Source organism: Dipodomys merriami, unplaced genomic scaffold, assembly GCF_024711535.1.
Source record: "Dipodomys merriami isolate MVZ:Mamm:240054 unplaced genomic scaffold, mDipMer1.0.p SCAF_7, whole genome shotgun sequence".
Classification (NCBI taxonomy): Eukaryota; Metazoa; Chordata; class Mammalia; order Rodentia; family Heteromyidae; genus Dipodomys; species Dipodomys merriami.
The window spans coordinates 19,187,411-19,208,644 of record NW_027206290.1 but is presented as its reverse complement, the minus strand read 5'-3'; the positions used below and the strand labels follow the sequence as shown (position 1 = coordinate 19,208,644).

The 21,234-nt window shown below is 41.9% G+C and overlaps 1 protein-coding gene across 5 annotated transcripts in view; it reads left to right on the top strand.

The window, feature by feature from the left end:
• Evi5 (ecotropic viral integration site 5) overlaps positions 1–21,234 on the top strand; it is a 144,040-nt gene that overhangs the window by 14,050 nt on the left and 108,756 nt on the right. For all 5 annotated transcript variants that reach the window (XM_070007662.1, XM_070007660.1, XM_070007663.1 and 2 more), the window contains exon 2: positions 17,587–17,816. In XM_070007662.1, coding sequence (XP_069863763.1) covers positions 17,587–17,816 — 230 coding nt within the window. The remainder of the gene's footprint in view (positions 1–17,586; positions 17,817–21,234) is intronic.

Below are 21,234 nucleotides of genomic sequence, written 5' to 3'. Positions count from 1 at the left end.
GATGGCTTTGAGTCAGATCCTTAGATCTCAGCTTCCTGTGTAGCTAGGATTACAGGTGTGAGCCACCAGTGCCTGGTTCTAGCTGTACTTTATGCAGACTAAGTATCTTCCCTTCTCTTTAAATTTAGGCTTGTCCACCACTGGCTTGGTGGAGATTCCGAGGTCCTGAGTTTCTCTGGAGTTCTTTGAGTCAAATTAGAATGTTCTTTGACCATATTCCCTCCTGTAAGTTGTAGATTCAGCATCCTTTCCACGATTCAGTCATTTATTCCTCCACCTCTTTTCTTGTTTCCTGAATACCATATCTTATCTCTTTAGGGTATTTTTTTTTGGGGGGGGTCTGGTCATGGGGCCTGAACTCTGGGCCTGGGTGCTGTCCCTCAGCTCTTCAGCTCAAGGCTAGCACTCTACCACTTGAACCACAGTGCCATTCTGGCTTTTTTCTTTTTGCTTATGTGGTGCTGAGGAATTGAACCCAGGGCCTCATGCATGCAAGGCAAGCGCTCTACTACTGAGCCATCTTCCCAGCCCCATCTTTAGGGTATTAAATTTAGTTTCATGTTGGCGCCAGTGTTTCATGCCTGTAAGCCTAGCTACTCAAGTGGTTGAGATCTCAGGTTTACGGCTCCAAGCCAGTAGGGCAAGAAAGTCTGTGAAACTTGTATCTCCAGTTAACCACAGAAAGCCAGAAGTGGGGTTATGCCTCAAGTTGTAGAGTGCTAGCCTTGAGCACTCAAACATATCCCATGCCCTGATTTCAAGCCCTAGGACCAATACACACACATACACACATACACTATCTATATATCTAATACACTATATATAAAATATATAGATACTGTGTAGATACTATATATATATGTATATATATGTATGTATGTATAGTTTAAGTTTTCTTTGCATAGCTTCCTCTAACCTCTTGTTTTTCAGTTTGGTATTATATCCTTTAAAAAAGTGACCCTTCTGAGAAGTCTTAACTGGTAATCCTTTGTTGTCTGTTCATGGCTAAGAATGGGTGACTAACAGCTAATTGGAAATCCTGAGTTTGTAAGTAGGACTTACTGACTTCCAGTTTTACTCTGTAATCTAAAATCTTACAGCAGTGGTTCTCAACTTTGGTTGCACATTACAATCACGAGAGCTTTAAAACACTATCCTTTCTGCTGTTAGACCACATACTTTAGAATCTCTAGGGATAGCACCCAAGTAGAAATACTTTTAAAAATTGTAGGTGTGGGGCTGGGAAGGTGGCTCAGTGGTAGAGCGCTTGCCTTGCATGCCTGAGGCCCTGGGTTCGATTCCCCAGCACCACATAAACAAAAAGAAAAAAGCCGGAGGTGGCGCTGTGGCTCAAGTGGTAGAGCACTAGCCTTGAGCTGAAGAGCTGAGGGACAGTACCCAGGACCAGAGTTCAGGCCCCACGCCCGGAACCCCCCCCCAAAAAAAAATTGTAGGTGTTAGCAGGATTCTGGTGGCTCATGCCTGTAGTCCTAGCTACTTAGGAAGCTGAGATATGAGGATCACAGTTCAAAGCCAGGCTGGGCAGGAAAGTTCATGAGACCCTTATCTTCAACTAATCAGTGAAAAGTTAGAAGTAGAGCTGTGGCTTAAGTGGTAGAGTGCTAGCCTTAAGTGGAAAAAACTAAAAGTACAACACCCAGACCCTGAGTTCAAGCCCCAGGACCGGCATACATACTTAACCATACCAAAAAAAAAGGTAGGTATTGTTGCACATAAAAAACAACAATATTTTAATGGTTTGATGGTTTTTGCTATGTAAACTAATGCATGATTCAGAACATGTTAAAAAAAATCTTAGAATTTTTCTTCTTGAGTTTTTCCTTCTTGAATTATCCCTGCTTAGTAGCCAGAGACCCACTATTCTGATTTCCATCTTTATAGATTAGTGTGTGGGTGTGGGTGTGGGTGGGTGTGGGTGTGGGTGTGGGTGTGGGTGTGGGTGTGGTGTGCATGCTGGTACTGGGGCTTGAGCTCAGGTCTGGAGCTCTCCTCAAGGCTGGCACTTTATACAGTTTGAGCCACACCTTCACTTCTATTATTTTGCTGGTAATTGGAGATAAAGAATCACTTGGATTTGGTTCTCCTGGCTGGCTTTAAACTGAGATCTTCAGATGTCTGCTTTATGAGTAGCTAGGATTACAGGCATCAACCACCAACACCTGGCTAGCATCAGTATTTTTTTTTTTTTTTTTTTTTTTTTTGTCGGTCGTGGGGCTTGAACTCTGGGCCTGGGCACTGTCCCTCAGCTCTTCAGCTCAAGGCGAGTGCTCTACCACTTGAGCTACAGCGCCACTTCCGGTTTTCTGGTGGTTTATTGCAGATAGGAGTCTCACAGTCTCTCCTGCTCGGGCTGGCTTTGAACCGCGATCCTCAGATCTCAGCCTCCTGAGTAGCTAGGATTACAGGCGTGAGCTACCAGCGCCCGGCGCATCAGTATTTTTTAAGGCCACTACTACTGGGGATTGAACTCCAGGACTGAAGAACTGCCATTATTCCAGCATATGGTCAAGATTGAAAACCTTTGGTCTAGGTAGAATGTTTAAGGCTTTCTCCATTATGTCCAGATTTCCCAGGCAACATTTCACTTTTTCTGCTTGAAAGGTTAAAGTCAACTTGTTAGTGATCTGGCAAGATGAGGAGTTCAGGAAAAGGCTGCTACCGGATTTTTTGTTTTGTTTTTTTTCTCTTTCATGCAATTGTTTCTATCATATTTATAAGATGATTTTTATGTTGCTTTGTATGTCCCTCCCCCACAATATAACCCATACGTTCACTGTTTTTGATATAGGTATAATTTGTGGAGGGGAAAGGAAAAAAACAAATCGTTTAACTGGGGATACAGGTGGACCCATTGCAACAATGAGATGTACAAGTCCTTATGTCGAAAAACAAACTTAACAACCTTGGTGGGGGTTGGGGGGCAGATCAGGTGGAGAGGAGGGGAGGAGTATGTGAAGAGATGGGAAGGGGAAACAAAGAGGAGGCAACAACGCTTGATGAGAAATGTACTCGTTATCTTGCCCATGTAATTGTAACTCCTCTGTACGGTATTCTCACAAAAAAAAAAAAAAAGGATTGGACATAGAAAAAAAAAAGGCTACTGGGAAGTGCTTCCTATGTCTTCTTCCACTACTGGTGGTTTTACCTCTAGAAGGAATACATCTGCCCTCCCCCCCACGTGCCACTGTCTCACTTATGGTGGGGCTGCTCAACAGTTTGGAGGACATTTAGGTTTCAACCTAGTGTGTGTGTGTGTGTGTGTGTGTGTGTGTGTGTGTGTGTGTGTGTGTGTGTGTGTGTGTGTGTGTGTGTGTGTGTGTGTGTGTGTGTGTGTGTGTGCGTGTGTGTGCGTGTGTGTGCGTGTGTCCGTCCCTGTCTATATTTGTTCTGGCTTTTGCTGAGCCTTTTGAGGAGTCTGTGGTGTGTATTGAGTTTGTTCTTCATCGTCAAAATTGAAAACTATTTAAAATGATCTTCTATCTACTTTCTAGCTTCCAAAACTTTGTTGCTATGGACAATTTTCTTTCAATATGGTTTATGCCTAAAACATGTCAAAACAATAAAAAAAAGCTTTTTTTGTGGTATTGAGGATTGAATAAATGGAAATACTACTTGAGCTCCCCTTCCCCCAACCCTTTTCTCTTCTTGCATTTGTAGCTACTGTGTCTGATCAAGAGAGGGTTTTTTTTTTTTTAAACTTGTGCTGTTTGCAGTTTATCCTTGTTGGCACATGCTACACAAGCACTCTACCATTGCAGTTTATGCTTTTAAGTACCCAAAGACAATGTGGGTATAGTATTTGTTCATTGTTCTTTGTGCTCATCCAACTCTCATGATTGTACTCTAAAAAATGTTCCTGAAAGCTGGTTAAACTGGGCTTTCTTTGTTGGTTCTGCTATTCAGTGTCATGTTAAGTTCTCTATTAGGATTCCTTAAGGAACTTTTTGTTCCTATATTCTTGGAAGGGATCTTGAGAAATCACAACAGAACTGGTTTTATTATGGATGTTTTTTTTTTTTTTCATTTTTGTTTGTCCATAGGAAAGCTTTGATATAGAAAGAAGGATGACAGGTGCCACTGTGTGTGTGTGTGTGTGTGTGTGTGTGTGTGTGTGTGTGTGTGTGTGTGTGTGTGTGTGTGTGTGTGTGTGTGTGTGTGTGTGTGTGTGTGTGTGTGTGTGTGTGTGTGTGTGTGTGTGTGTGTGTGTGTGTGTGTGTATTTGTATTTTTTTTGCCAGTCCTGGGGCTTGAACTGAGGGCCTGGGCACTGTCCCTCAGCTTCTTCTGCTCAAGGTTAATACTCTATCACTTGAGTCACAGCACCACTTCCAGTTTTTTCTGTTTATGTGAAACTGAGGACTGCAACCTAGGGCTTCACGCATGCTAGGCAAGCTCTATACCACTAAGCCACATTCTCAGCCCAGCTAAATATTTATTTTTTGGTCGGTCGTGGGGCTTGAACTTCACATATATCTGATGTATGTCATATACATACACACATATAAATAATGCATATCATATACATATGCATTGCCGTAGATAATTTTCATCTTCAGCTTCACATATTTTATTTAATTTATTTATTTATTTTGGGTCTGGTCGTGGGGCCTGAACTCTGGGCCTGGGCGCTGTCCCTCAGCTCTTCAGCTCAAGGCTAGCACTCTATCACTTGAGCCACAGCGCCACTTCTGGCTTTTTTCTTTTTGCTTATGTGGTGCTGAGGAATCGAACCCAGGGCCTCATGCATGCAAGGCAAGCGCTCTACCAGTGAGCCACCTTCCCAGCCCCCAGCTTCACATATTTTAAATAGAATCATGCAGTGTATACTTTTTTGCATTTGGCTTTTTTTTGGGTGCCAGTCCTGAGTCTTGAACTCAGGGCTAAGGCACTATCCCTGAGGTTTTTGCTTAAGGCTAGCGCTCTAACACTTGAGCCACAGTTTTTCCTACTATTTTTTGGTGCTTAATTGGAAATAAGAGTTACATGGACTTTCCTGCTTGGGTTGGCTTTGACCTTGATCCTTATATCTCAGCTTCCTGAGTAGCTAGGATTATAGGTGTGAGGCACCAGCGGCTGGCTACATCTGGCTTCTTTTGATGAACTTGTGTTCTTTCTCTGCCTCCATGGAATGCAGGACCTCACATATGCTAGGCAAGCACTGAACTTCTGAGCTACATCTTCATCCCTCAATTTTTTTTTTTTTTGCTGGTCCTGGGGCTTGAACTCAAGTCCTGGGCACTATCCCTAAGTCTCTTTGCACTCAACACTAGCACTCTACCACTTGAGCCACAGAACCACTTCTGGTTTTTTTTTTTTTTTTTTTTTGGTCAGTCGTGGGCCTGAACTCTGGGCCTTGGCACTGTTCCTGAGCTCTTCAGCTCAAGGCGAGTACTCCCACTTGAGCCACAGCACCACTTCTGGCTTTTTCTGCTTATGTGGTTCTGAGGAATCGAACCCAGGGCCTCATGCATGCAAGGCAAGCACTCTACCACTGAGCTGCCTTCCTAGTCCCTACTTCTGTTTTTTTTTTCCTGAGTTGTTTATTGGAGATATCTCTGGAGAAAATGTCTACTTTGCCAGGCACCAATGGCTCATGCTTGTATCCTAGCTACTCTGGAAGCTGAGATCTGAGATCACAGTTTAAACCAGCCTGGGTAGGAAAGTTTGAGAGACTCTATTTCCAATTAACTACCAGAAGCTGTGGCTTAAAGCTAGCTTTGAGCAGAAGAGCTCAGGGACAGTGCCCAGGCCCTGAGTTCAAGCTCATTGGCCCCCTCCCCCTTCCAAAAAAAAAGTACAGCTTTTTAGCAGGTTTAAAAAGGTAACTCTTAGCCAGCGCTGGTGGCTCATGCCTGTAATCCTAGCTACTTAGGAGGCTGAGATTTGATGATCCAGGTTCAAAGTCAGCCTGGGCACGACAGTCCGTGAGACTCTTATCTCCAATAAAACCTCCAGAAAACTGGAAGTGGCGCTGTAGCTCAAGTGGTAGAGCGCTTGCCTTGAGCTGAAGAGCTGAGGGGCAGCTCCCAGGCCCAGAGCTCAAGCCCCACGACCAACCAAAAAAAAAAAAAAAAAGGTAACTCTTACAATATAAGCTGGGCATGGTTATGCAGTTATGTATGCTTGTAGCCTCAGCACTTGGAAGGGTGAGATGGGAGGATGGCAAATGCCAGGCCAGCTTTGACTGCACGAGGGGGTGGGGAGGCTCACAATACAAAAACAAAAGCAGAAAGTACCACTGTCCACAAAGAGCAGCAACAACAACAAAAGACTTACAATATTATTGACTCAGTTTCACCTTTTGGAATAAATCCAAGAGAAACATACACATGTGAAAAAAATGTAAATAGAAGATTACATGGCTGCTGGTATATATAACAATATTAAAAATGGATCAGCCTAAATTTTTATTAATAGGTGATTAATTCAATTAAATATGGAAACTGGAGGCACGGTAAGACTAGACCTGAGTAGGAAAACAGGCTGACGTACTGAGTTCAAGCCCTGGTACTGGAGGAAAACAGCAAACAACACAATAAATAAAATATAGTATGTTCATATGCTACAGTGCTATATATCTGATGGAATATGATATATGTATCCCATTAGTTTCCTGTGCTGTGACAAATTAGCACAAATTTGGTGGCTTTTAATACAGCACAAATTTTGTTTCTTATAGTCCTGAAGGCCAGAGCCTGAAAATCATGATGTTAGGCCAAGTACAGTGGTTTAGGATGTAATCTCACCAATTTAGGAGGTAGAGATAGGAAGATCAAGGTTTGAGGATAACCCTGGCATAAAGTTACTGACACTCTTATCTTAAAGAACAAGCTAGCTGTAATGCTTCATGCTGTGGTCCCAGCTGTGAGGCATAGGTAGACAACCAGGTGTGCAGATACTACCTGAAAAAAAACTAAAGGCTCCCCCTTTCCCCCAAAAATGTTATGTTGCTATGCCTTATCTGTAATAAGGACCTTTGTGATTACATCAGGCTCAACCCAGATAATTCTGGATATCTTTCCCATCTCTAGATCCTTAACTTAAACATACAAAGTCCCTTCTGCTTATACAGGAACATGTATTCACAGGTTTGGGGTATTAGACTGTGGAACAGAAGGTTAAGATATATTAACTAAAACAATTTTTTTTTTGTTGTTGTTTTTTGTTTTTTGGTCTGCTGTGGGGCTTGTACTTGGGGCCTGGGTGGTGTCCCTAAGTGGTTGTGTCCCTGAGTTGTTTTTTTTTTTTTGGTCGATCGTGAGGCTTGAACTCTGGGCTTGGGCGCTATCCCTCAGCTCTTCAGCTCAAGACAAGCGTTCTACCACTTGAGCCACAGCGCCACTTCTGGTTTTCTAGTGGTTTATTGGAGATAGGAGTCTCAAGGACTTTACTTACCCGGGCTGGCTTTGAACCGTGATCCTCAGATCTCAGCCTCCTGAGTAGCTAGGATTACAGGTGTGAGACACTGGCGCCCGGTTCTGTCCCTGTGTTCTTTTGCTGAAGACTCTAACACTTTGAGCCATAAAACTGAAAGCTACTTTCAGTTTTCTGGTGGTTAATTGGAGATGAGAGTCTCATGGACTTTCCTGGGCTGGCTTTGAACCCCTATCCTTAGATTTCAGCCTCCTGAGTAGCTAGAATTGTAAGTGGGAGCCACGAGGACTGCCCTTTTTTTTTTTTTTTTAATTGCACTGGATTTTGGACTTAGGGTATAGAACTTGCTTGCTGTGCAGTTGCTCTGCCACTTGAGCAACAAAATTTCAGCCTTTTTTGTTTGGGTTATTTTTGAATAGTCGTGTGTGTGTGTGTGTGTGTGTGTGTGTGTGTGTGTGTGTGTGTGTGTGTGTGTGTGTGTGTGTGTGTGTGTGTGTGTGTGTGTGTATGCACTCAGTTCAGGGACTGGATGATGTTCTGAGCTCTCTCTCTCTCTTTCTCTCTTTTTTTTTTTTGGTTGGTTGTGGGGCTTGAACTCTTCAGCGCAAAGTGAACACAGTATCACTTGAGCCACAGTGCCACTTCTGGTTTTTGAGTGGAGCCTTTTCTGCCCACTCTGGCTTTGAACTGTGATCCTCAGATCTCAGCCTCCTGAGTAGCTAGGATTACAGGCATGAGCCACCGGTGCCTGGCTGTTCTGAGCTTTTGTGTCCAAAGCTAGTACTCTACAACTTGATCCACAGCTTCACTTCTGGCTTTTTGATGATTGGAGATGAGTCGCATGAACTTTCCTCCCTGTGTTGGTTTCGAATCATGATCCTTACATTTTAGCCTTTTGAGTAGCTGGGATTACAAGTGTGAACCATTGGTGCTTGGCTTAGTACTGGGGCTTGAACTCAGGTTCTTGCATGTGCTATAGTAATGAGCTTGAACTCAATGCCTGGGCACTGTCCCTGAGCTTCTTTAATTCAAGGCTCTAGCACTCTACCACTTGAGCTACAGTGCTACTTCTGGCTTTTTCTGTGTATATGGTACTGAGGAATTGAACCCAGGACTTCATGCATACTAGGCAAGCAGTCTACCAGTAAGCCACATTCCTAGCCTGTGTATCTGCATTTCTGCTGAGGTTAGCCTGAACCTCTGTTTCCTTTCTTAGCCTTCCACATAGCTGGGATGACAGGCACTTACCTTCATGCTCAGGTGTTTTGTGGAAACAGGATTTTGCTAACTTTTTTTTAGGGTTGGCCTTAAACTGTAATCCTCCTGATCTCTGTCTCTGGGATTTCATGTGCAAGCCTCCTAAAGAAATATATGGGAAAAAATAAAACATAAAAAGGAAAAAAATAAAACATAATACTTAGTTCACATCATCCATCTTAAGAAATAAAACTTCGGGCTGGGAAGGTGGCTCAGTGGTAGAGCGTTTGCCTTGCATGCCACAGCATCACTTCCGGCCTTTTCTGCTTATGTAGTGCTGAGGAATCGAACCCAGGGCCTCATGCATGCAAGACAAGCTCTCTGCCACTGAGCTACCTTCCCAGCCTGAGCTCTGGAGTTTTAAGATAGCCTGGGCAACAATTTTTATGAAATTTAAATAATTTTTTACATACCCATATGTCAACTACATGTGCTAGAAAAGAAATCCCAATAAATATACAGCAATTTGCTAAAATAGTGCCTATCTTTTCTTTCTTTTTAAATTTTTTTGGTGCCAATCTAGGGCTTGAACTCACTGAAGTTTTGTTTTTGTTTTTGTTTTTGGTTGGTCATGGGGCTTGAACTCAAGGCTTCGTGCTGTCTCTGAGCTTTTTTCCTCAAGGCTAGTGCTGTACCACTTGAGCCACAGTTCTACTTCCTCCTTTTTGGTGGTTAATTGGAGATGAAAGTCTCACAGACTTCCCTGACTGGGCTGGCTTCAAATTGTGTTCCTCTGATCTCAGCCTCTTGAGTAGCTAGGATTACAGGCATGAGCCACCGATGCTTGGTTCCAGCATCAGTTTTGTTTTGTTTGTTTTTCTTATAATAGACTTTCAATCACTAAAAAGGAAAAAATAAAACATAATACTTAGTTCACATCATCCATCTTAAGAAATAAAACCTCAGGCTGGGAAGGTGGCTCAGTGGTAGAGCGTTTGACTTGCATGCATGAGGCCCTGGGTTCAATTCCTCAGCACCACATAAGCAAAAAAAGAGAAGAAAACCGAAAGTGGCACTGTGGCTCAAGTGGTAGAGCGCCAGCCTTGATATGAAGAGCTGAGGGACAGTGCCCAGGCCCAGAGTTCAGGCCCCACGACCGGACCCCCCCCCAAAAAAAAAAAAAAAGAAAAAAAAAGAAAACCTCATAATTACTACCTTGCAACTGTAGTCATCTTTTCCTTTCAAAGGTTACATTTTTGCACTTAATGAGTATATATTCATAAATAATAAGCATCCATTTCCTTTTTAAATATTTGCTCAACTCAGTGTATGAAACATATAGCCATAATATGGTCACTTTGGAAGTAGGTACACTTTCAAGGTTGCTCCTAGTTGTTCCCACCTCCTGATATTTATGCTCTTACATTGTTTCCTCACACATTGCCCAAGGACTAACTTGTGGAACCAGTAGAATATTGCAGAAATGAGGAGTGTGACTTAAGAAGCTCAGTCATGTAACATATGATCTGTGTGGGAGGAGTCAGTTGCCACATTGTGAGGATACTCAGTATACTTCTGGAGGGATCCATCTGAGAAACTGAGGCCCTTCCCAGTAGCCTTAGGAGGGAGGTATCTTGGAAACAGATCTGGTCCCATTCACTCAGATAAGGGTTTTACATGGTCTAATATTACCTGCTACTTCCTGAGAATCCGGAACAAGTCACCTAACTAAAATGCACTCCAGATTCCTGGCATGTAGAAAGTATGAATGATATATTTGTTTGATATATTAAGCCAGTAACTTTGGTAGTAATGGTAGAGAGAATGAGACAGATATATAGGTTGGTCACAGCCCTTGTCTTTTTCTTGGGAATTATTTTCAGAAGCCACTGAGAAAGTGAGTATCATATTTTTCAGATCTCTGAGATGGGAAAATCTTCAAACACCCAGATTTGAGTAGCCAGAAATAATGACAGCTTTACTGTTTACTTGACCAAGTTTGTATAATGTTATATCTATAACCAACCCTCTTTATGTAAACAACAACAACAAAAAAAACTATTCTACCTTCACTTGAAAGTACAAATAAGCTCGGTGTTGTTGGGTCATGCCTATAATCCTACCTACTCAGAAAGCTGAGATATGAGAATCATAGTTCAAAACCAGCCCAAGCAAGAAAGTCTGTGAGATTCTTATCTCCAATTAATCACTCTAAAAGGTGAAAGTGGCTCAAGTGAATAGAGTGCTAGCCTTGAGCAACAAAGCTCAAAGACAGTATCCAGACCCTGACTTCAAGTCCCAGCACTGACTGTAAAAATAAGACAAGATGAATTCATTAAAGTCATTGAATATACAGGTGTGTCTTTCCAGACTTCATTACTGATGAACTACTTGAGGACAGGTTAGGAGCCATGTACATTACTAATTTTCCCACATTATGCCAGTTTTATACCTAAGCTGCTTATTTGTTCTGTGAAGATACTATAGTGGAAGTAAAGACTTTAGAAGTAGTATTAAATCCTTGAAGGTATAAATGCTTGATTTTTGAGCATTATTAGAGGGCATGTCAAAGACCTCTGTTTTTTCTGAAGAATTAATCAGCTTCAGAACCACTGAGTTGAAAGAGCTTGACTGTAGGAGCAAGGCACTGACTTCTTAAGTCATGACCTTGTTATTCTCTGAGACAAGTTAGAGAAAATATGTCAAAGACTTTGATTTCAGAATTTTTTTCTGTAGATAGGTTTAATTTCAGACTTAAATTAACTGAAGCTTAATTTTCCAAGTATGAAAGTGATCAAGGTTGTTGTTTGTGTATGTAGCAGAAGGTAGTGCTTAACTATACTGGATTGTTTTATTGATAGACTGTGGTGTGCAAAAATTTTCCTGTAGGACTATTGTATTTAATTTTAGAATGTTCTATTGAATCTTATTTTAGGTGCTTCTTGGTAATTGTGATCCCTTTGAACCTTAATTTTTTTTTTAATTTGGGAAAACTATTATTTCTAGTAACTGGAACTACAAAATACCAGTTTCTCTGGTCTTAGTAAATGATACTACCAGTTGCTCAAGCTGAGGTTCATTTTATACTTGCTTTCTTCTTTCTCCCTCATTTGTGTGTGACTTCTATTTGTTTGACTTCTTAACTAGCTCCAAAACAGTGCTTCTGACAACATTTTTATTTGTTTTTATTTTTATTTTTTTGTTGGTCATTGGTCTGAACTCTGGGTCTGGGTGCTGTCCCTCAGCTCTTCAGCTCAAGACTAGCATTCTACCACTTGAGCCATGTGCCACTTCTGGCTTTTTCTGCTTATGTGGTGCTGAGGAATCAAACCCAGGGCCTCATGCATGCAAGGCAAGCACTGTACCACTGAGCTACCTTCCCAGCTCTCTGACTACATTTTTTTTTTTTTTTTTGTCGGTCGTGGGGCTTGAACTCTGGGCCTGGGCGCTGTCCCTCAGCTCTTCAGCTCAAGGCGAGCGCTCTACCACTTGAGCTACAGCGCCACTTCCGGTTTTCTGGTGGTTTATTGGAGATAGGAGTCTCACGGTTTCTCCTGCCCGGGCTGGCTTTGAACCGCGATCCTCAGATCTCAGCCTCCTGAGTAGCTAGGATTACAGGCGTGAGCCACCAGCGCCCGGCTTCTGACTACATTTTTAAAGCACCTAGCATGTGTTCTTTTTTTTTGCCTGTCTTGGGGCTTGAACTCAGGGCCTGAGCACTGTCCTGACCTTTTGCTCAAGGCTGGTACTCTACCACTTGAGCCACAGTGCCACACTCTCAACTTTTTCTGTGTATGTGGTACTGAGGAATCAAACCCAGGGCTTCATGCATGTTAGGCAAGCACTCTATCACTAAACCACATTCCCAGCCCCTAATACATGTTCTTTCAGAGAAGATTCAAAATGAATTCTTGGCTAAATGATTGTTAACTGCACTATCTTCTTGATGTAAGGCTCAAATATGTGAAAAATAGAGACTCCAAAGGATCTCACCTATAAAAATAAATATATGCAATGCTTGATAGGAAATGTACTCATTGTGTTATTCATGTAACTATAACCCCTCTGTATGTATCTTCACAAAAATAAATATGTATAGAAGCCGGGAGCTGGTGGCTCACGCCTGTAATCCTAGCTACTCAGGAGGCTGAGATCTGAGGATCGCGGTTCAAAGCCAGCCCCGGCAGGAGAGACCATGAGACTCCTATCTCCAATAAACCACCAGAAAACCAGAAGTGGCGCTGTAGCTCAAGTGGTAGAGTGCTCGCCTTGAGCTGAAGAGCTGAGGGACAGCGCCCAGGCCCAGAGTTCAAGCCCCACGACCGACAAAAAAAAAAAAATATGTATAGAGGCTGAAGAAATCTGTCCTATTCTCCTTGAGAAATTAAGACTCAAATGAGTGAATCACAGTTTGAATTTAGCCTGCTGAAATTTCAATGTGTTTGTCAAAATGCATTTGGTGGTATTACATATATTGTAATGTTAGCTTTTGAGGGTTGACTTGTTTTATAAAGAAAAAAAATTAAAACAAATTTAAAGCATTACCTTTTTTCCCTCTTCCAGAAGGGTGTTTTTGTTTTTTTGTTGGTCCTAGGACTTGAACTCAGGGCCTGTGTGCTATCCCTGAGTTATTTTGCTCAAGGCTAGTATTCTACCACTTAGAGTCACAGTGCTACTTCTGATTTTCTGGTGGCTAATTGGAAATGAGTCTCACTGCCTTTCCTACCTGCTATCCTCGGATCTCAGCGTTCTGAGTTGCTAGGATTACAGGCATTAGCCACCTGTACCCAGCCGATTTTTACTTTTTGTTACTTATATTATAGCTTAAACTTGGGGCTGCGTGTTCTTTTAAAAATTTTTCCTCTCAAGGCTGGCTTCCATTTCAACTACAGCCATACTTCCAGAGTTTTGGTAGTTAATTGGAGATATGAGTTTCACAAACATTCCTGCCTGGGCTGGAAGTTATGCAAGTGAAGTTATGTAAGATGAGTACTTGTGGAAAGTAGACATTAAGTTGAGAGGACAGGTAAGATTGGAAGTTGGATAAAAATTTGAGAGAAAAATATAGTGGAGGATGTCATCAAACATCTAAATCTGGAAAACTTCTCAGGATGGAAGGACACAGATTCTAAATCAAAAGGGTCCATGAGAATGCTAAGCACATCAGATGAGAAAAGACTTATATTAAAAGAATTTATTGAATCTTCACAACAAGGGGCCCAAAGAGATCAAAAAGTTCCTGGAGGTCAGAGGGAAAATGGCCTAATTAATAAAATTAAAGTGGCTTCAGACTTTTTTCAACAAGAGTATTAGGAGCTAAAATTACAATAGAGAACAGTAGAAGGGCTGGGAAGGTAGTTTAGTGGTAGAGTGCTTGCCTAGCATGCATGAAGCCCTGGGTTCCATTCCTTAGTACCACATAAACAGAAAAAGCTGGAAATAGACCTATAGCTCAAGAGGTAAGAGTGCTAGCCTTGAGCAAAAAGAACCTCATGAGTAGTGCCCAGGCTGTGAGTTCAAGCCCCAGGACTGGCAGAAAACCCACAAAAACAAACAGTACAAATTTGAGGGAAAATTATTCCTAATACAGAAACTTTTAATGAAAAAAATCCATTTTCAGCTACCTGTGCCTCAAATTTATGTGTGATTCAACCCCTCTGAGGATGCCAGTAGAGGAGGAACCTTACTGAAAATGAGAGAATATACTGAAAAAAGGGATGACTTCTGATTTAGGGGGAAAAATTTGATTCAACTCAAGAAAGAGCCAAAGGATCACAGTTATGTCCCAGCTAGTCTAGAATGGAACCGATTACAGTGCTGTAAAAGGACATGTCTAAAAATAGAACATTGAGGGATGAGGATGTAGCTCAGAGGTGGAATGCTTGCCTAGCAGGAACAAGACCCTAGGTTCCATTCCCATTACTCACCCCCCCCAAATATTGATAACATATAGGGTATGTTTGAATACACTGAGGAAATATAAAATTGTATGAATTATGGAACAGTTGGGACACAATAAGTACTTAAAATCTTACCAAGATACCTTTTTTTTTTTGCTTTTTTATTATTATCTTTAAATAGTTGTACAAAGAAGTTCCTATTCTACAAAACAGTATATGATTATAAGGTGTCTGACAACATTGTCACCCATTGCTCCTAACCCATCCCTTCTCTCACTTTTTTTTTTTTGAATTGAAATTAGGTGATTACATAAATTTCACAGTATTGTAGAAAGGTGATACTTAAAGTCACAAACACATTTTAACCTTCACAAGGCAAATTGTCATCATTATGGTCTATAAAGTTTGTGAATTCTGCAAGATATTTACTAACTGTTGGGAAAGTAAGCAGAATAGAGTAGAAGAGGTAGAGTCTACCCCATAGAATAGTTGTGACTACAGTTGCAGTCATGGTAATGATCCAACCAAAGTATTTTTTATTATATTGGGATGGTTCAAGATAAAACAGTTGTGTATATTGTAGTGGGCCAGGTTGAGGATCTTTTTCACGCTGAGAGATAAATAGATAAAATTTTAAAACTTTTTCTTTTTGGTCATTGGCTTCATATAACTGGCAAAAATTAAAACTATAGGGAAAAAAGGCAATGAAGTAGGCATTTATTATAGCCAAAGGAGGTAAAGAATTCTATTTCATGCATAGCATGGTGGCAATACCCGTAGTCCTAGCTACCTGGAAGGCTGAGGTTTGAGATCAGTCTTGACAATGTAGGGACACATTGTGTCAAAAATAAAAATATTTTGGAAGCTTCTTGTGTGCATGAAGTTCTCCAGGGGATTTGTGACAGCCAACATGTCTAAGGAGGTAATGTGATGGTAGTTTTCATTACACTTAATAGGTGTGGTACTTCTGGTGTGAATTCTTGATTTTTAATGTTTTTTTTTTGGTCTGGTCGTGGGCCTGAACTCTGGGCCTGGGCGCTGTCCCTCAGCTCTTCAGCTCAAGGCTAGCGCTCTACCACTTGAGCCATAGCGCCACTTGCAGCTTTTTTCTTTTTGCTTATGTGGTGCTGAGGAATCGAACCCAGGGCCTCAGGCATGCAAGGCAAGCGCTCTACTACTGAGCCACCTTCCCAGCCCTTGATTTTTAATGTTTTCTTCCTGTATTAGTATATTATCTTATATGAAAAATGATTTGAGTAGTAAGCCAAAAACCATTTTTGGGTTATTTATCCAAATAAATTTTTTTTTTTTTTTTGGGTCCAGTCGTGGGGCCTGAACTCTGGGCCTGGACGCTGTCCTTCAGCTCTTCAGCTCAAGGCTAGTGCTCTACCTTTAGAGCCACAGCGCCACTTCTGTTTTTTTTCTTTTTGCTTATGTGGTGCTGAGGAATTGAACCCAGGGCCTCATGCATGAAAGGCAAGCTCTCTACCACTAAGGCACCTTCCCAGCCCCTCCAAATAAATGTCTTAAATACTGCTTTGTATCTTTGTGCTGCATAGATTGTTAAGGATCTCATTACATCATATTTATACCAGGAACACCCTTGTTGACTTGATCATATCGTGATCATCTATTGGATATGTTTTAATTCCTTGGTCTTCCGATTAAACTCCAATAAAGGATATACTTTTACACCCAGACTCACTCTGCCCTTTCATGCACACCTGCGTGCGTGGGCGCGTGCGCGCGCACACACACACACACACACACACTCACACACACACACGAGATATTTTCAACAAAAATTTCATAAGACAGTATTTCTTCTCTTCATTTTTAGAAGTGTTAACATGCCGGGTGCTGGTGGCTCACACCTGTAATCCTAGCTAATCAGGAGGCTGAGATCTGAGGATCGCGGTTCAAAGCCAGCCCGGGCAGGAGAGACCGTGAGACTCCTATCTCCAATAAACCACTAGAAAACCGGAAGTGGCGCTGTAGCTCAAGTTGTAGAGCGCTCCCCTTGAGCTGAAGAGCTGAGGGACATTGCCCAGGCCCAGAGTTCAAGCCCCACGGCCGATCAAAAAAAAAAAAAAAAATAGAAGTGTTAACCTATGAGGGTGGGTTTTTTTTTTTTTTTTTTAAATTTCCTGATGGGTTTCAATTTGTGGTTTGGAAAGTATCCTGGGTTGTTTATGCTATGAATATACTAATTTGAAACAAATGGTTTCTAAAACCTGTATGTTCGGATAATGCTAAAGCAGTTTTATCTTTGTCATCTCAAACAAAACATGCTGATAATAATTATTAAGTAAGGGACTGGGAAAGTGATTCAGTGGTAGAGCGCTTGCCTTGCATGCATGAAGCCCTGGGTTCAGTTCCTCAGCACCACATAAGCAAAAAGAAAAAATCCGGAAGTGATGCTGTGGCTCAAGTGGTAGAGCGCTAGCCTTGAACTGAAGAGCTGAGGGACAGCACCCAGGCCCAGAGTTCAGGCCCCACAACTGGACCCGCCCCCAAAATAATTATTATGTAAAACCTAACAGGATTATTGAGGGTTTTTTTGTTTTTGTTTTTTGTCAGTCATGGGTCTTGAACTGGGCCTAGGTGCTATCCCTCAGCTCTTCAACTCAAGGAGAGTGCTCTGCCACTTGCCACAGCGCCACTTCTGGCTTTTTGGTGGTTAATTGGAGATAAGAATCTCAAGGAGTGGGCTGGGAAGGTGGCTCAGTGGTAGAGCGCTTGCCTTGCATGCCTGAGGCCCTGGGTTTGATTCCTCAGCACCACATAAGCAAAAAGAAAAAAGCCAGAAGTGGTGCTGTGGCTCAAGTGGTAGAGCGCTAGCCTTGAGCTGAAGAGCTGAGGGACAGTGCCCAGGCCCACAGTTCAGGCCCCAGGACTGGACCCAAAAAAAAAAAAAAAAAAACCAACTCAAGGACTTCCTGCTTGGGCTGGCTTTGAACCATGATCCCCAGATCTCAACCTCCTGAGTAGCTAGGATTACAGGCATGAGCCACCCGCATCTGGCTGGATGATTGAGTTTTTGATAATGAATACCGCAGAATTAATATATGTACCATCTTTATTCTTATCCTTAGGTGGCGACAGACAAGGTTGCAGAGAAGTTGAGTTCTACTCTCTCATGGGTAAAGAACACAGTATCGCATACAGTCAGTCAGATGGCCAGTCAGGTGGCAAGTCCATCTGCTTCATTACACACTACATCCTCATCTACCACACCATCCACACCAGCTGTTTCACCAGCTTCCCCATCTCAGTTGAGTCCAGACGACTTAGAACTCCTGGCTAAACTGGAGGAACAAAATAGGTGAGTGAGACTGACATCCTTTCCCCAGTTATCATACAAGCCAAAGTATAGTCTAGATTTTATATACTTTTATTAAGAATTTTTGTTTATTTCTTTGTTGGTCATAGGGCTTGAACTCTGGGCCCTAGCACCGTCCCTGAGCTCTTTTTGTTCAAGGCTAACATTCTACCACTTTGAGCCACAGTGCTATTTCCAGTTTTTTGGTGCTAATTGGAGATAAGAGACTCATGCATGGCCTGGCTTTGAATGATGATCCTCAGATCTCAGTATCCTGAATAGCTAGGATTACAGGTGTGAGCCACTGGTGCCTGGCTAAGAATGTTTATTTTTAGTTTTGCTTCTTGCTTATTAAAATTGCTTAGCAGATATATTTAAGTATTTTTTTTGCCAGTCCTGGGCCTTGAACTCAGGGCTTGGGCATTGTCCCTTGAGCCTCTGTGCCCAAGGCTAGTGCTCCACCACTTGAACCACAGCTCCACTTCGAGCTTTTTCTGAGTAGGTTATTAGAGATAAGAGTCTCATGGCCTTTTCTGCCTGGGCTGGCTTCAAATCATGATCCTCAGATCTCAGCCTCCTGAGTAGCTAGGATTACAGGCCTGAGCTCCTGGCTCCCTGCATTTAAACCTTTTTGAGAGAAAAGTTTGGTCTTAGATTAAAATTTTCTTCCACGTCAGATAGCTTTAGAGATTTTTTTTTGGCCGTACCGGGATTTGAACTCAGGGTCTTATACTTGCAAAGTATATACTCTATTACTTGAGCTATGCTCCCAATCCTGTTTGCTTCAGTTATTTTGGGGATAGAGTCTTGTATTCATGCCTCGGTAAACCTGGTTGGTGATCTTCCTTATGTTCTCCACGTAACTGATGACAGTTATACACCACTATGCCCAGCTTTATCAGTTGAGATGGATCCCACTTTTTGTCTGGTCTGGTTTAAACCTGTATCCTTCAGGTTTCTTCATGCTTGACTGAAATTGTGTGTGTGTGTGTGTGTGTGTGTGTGTGTGTGTGTGTGTGTGTGTGTGTGTGTGTGTGTGTGTGTGTGTGTGTGTGTGTGTGTGTGTGTGTGTGTGTGTGTGTGTGTGTGTGTGTGTGTGTGTGTGTGTGTGTGTGTGTGTGTGTGTGTGTGTGTGTGTGTGTACTGGGACTAGACCTTGAGGTCTGGGCATTGTACTTTATTTTTTTATTTTATTTTTTGGGTCCAGTCGTGGGCCTGAACTCTGGGTCTGGGCGCTGTCCCTCAGCTCTTCAGCTCAAGGCTAGCACTCTACCACTTGAGCCCCAGCGCCACTTCCGGCTTTTTTTTTCTGCTTATGTGGTGCTGAGGAATTGAACCCAGGGCCTTTGGCATGCAAGGCAAGCGCTCTACCACTGAGCCACCTTCCCAGCCCCTGTACTTTAGATTTTTTTGTTTAAGACTGACACTCTACCACTTGAGCCACAGTTCTCTGGATTTTTTTTTTGTTTTGTTTTGTTTTGTTTTGAGGGAGTAGTTAATTGGAGATCAGTCTCACAAGCTTCCCTGCACAGGCTGACTTTGAACTGCAATCCTCAGCTGGGAATGTGGCTTAGTGGTAGAGTGCTTGCCAGAAAAAGCTGGAAGTGGCACTGTGGCTAAAGTGGTAGAGTGCTAGCCTTGAGCAAAAGAAGCTCAGGGACAGTGCCCAGGCCCTGAGTTCAAGCCCCAAGACTGGCAGAAAAAACAAAAAACAAAAAAACCCAACAAAACACGAACTGCAAACCGTAGAGTACAGCCTCCTGAATAGCTAGGATTATAGGCATGAACCACCAGCAGGCACCTGGCCTTAGGTTTTGCTTAAAAAAAAAAATACACTCTGTTACCTTGCCCATGTAATTGTAACCCCTCTGTACGGTATTTTTACAATTAAAAAAAAATAAAAAATACAATCTGACAGTCTTTGTCTATTTTTGTAGTACCTGAGGATCAAACTTGGGATTTTGCCCATGCTGGGGGTAAGCCCTCTATTGCTAATCTACACCCTTAGCCCCTGTACTTATAAAACAGGTCTCACTATGTAGCTCAGACTGGCTTTGATCTCCCAGTCTTCTTGCCTCTGTCTTGTAAGTGCTGGGATTATAGGCATCTGGCTCAGTTTTGCATTTTAATAGGGATATTTAGATGAATTTCTTTGGGAAAAATATCAATGGAGTTTTATTTCTTGCTCACATTGACATTAATCTAAAACTATAGGTTGGGTACATTTTTGCTTCAAATTTCATTTTAGGACCAGAGCCTTACCCCTGTCCAGAGTAAACTGGAATTAAGATAGATGTAAAAGTACCTGGCACTAGTGGCTCATGCATGTAATTCTAGCTACTCAGGAGACTGAGATCTGAGGATTGCAATTCAAAGCCTGCCTGGGCAGACTCTTATCTCCACTAAACTACCCAAAAAGCTAGAAGTGAGGCTTTGGCTTAAAGTGGTAGAGTGCAAAAAAGCTCAGGGACAGCACCCAGACCCTATGACCGACCAAAAAAAAAGAAAAAGAAAAAAGGAGATAAAAAAGACATGTAACTTAAATACCTTAAAGCTCCTGCTAAGGGAGTGGATTATTAAGTAGCCAAGCAAAGAAGTTTCAGTTTTACAAATCGTGTTCTCCTCCATTTCTCCTTCCCATTTTACCAATCTTCTATGAGTAAGGCATGAAGTTTAATCTTACAGGGATGGGATAAGAAAAAAAATCATTATCATTTGTTATCTTAGTTATCTTTTTGCATTCTATTGTATTTTTATTTTCAATTAATTTATATGCCATTATCTTGTATATGATGAAATTGGAAGAGTGGAGTTGTGTGAAGACCTTCATAGCCAGATAGGTCCTCAGAGAAAAAAGATGATAGGACTTACTAAATAGAACAAAAAAAAGTATGAGGTGGGAAAAAATAGTGGAATACAAAGCTGGGGCAGGCAAAGTAAAGCAGCTGTCAGTAGTGTTAAAAAGTATAAAGGATTTGTAATTTTGAATTGGTTTTTACATGGATGAAATAGTTATAAGACCAGACTTTTAGTACTAAAAGTACCAAAATCAAGCAAGGTACTGGTGGCTCATGCCTGTTATCCTAACTACTCAGGAGGCTGAGAGCCCAGGATTGTGGTTTGAAGCCTGCTTGGGCAAGAAAGTCCTTGAGATTCTTATCTCCAATAAACTATTTAGAAAAAGCTGAAAGTGGTGCTTTGGCTTAAGTGGAAGAGTGTTAGCCTTGAGCACAAAAGTTAAGGAACAGTGCTGAGGCTCTGAGTCCAAGCCCTAGGACCAGCCAATAAAAAAAAAAGAGGTACCAAGATCAGTGTTGAGTTTGTTTTTATGCTGGTAATCAGTAATGACGATACAGCTAAATATACATAGGAATATGTTAAGTAGTTGCTGGTGATATGTGAATATAGATAAACATATTCC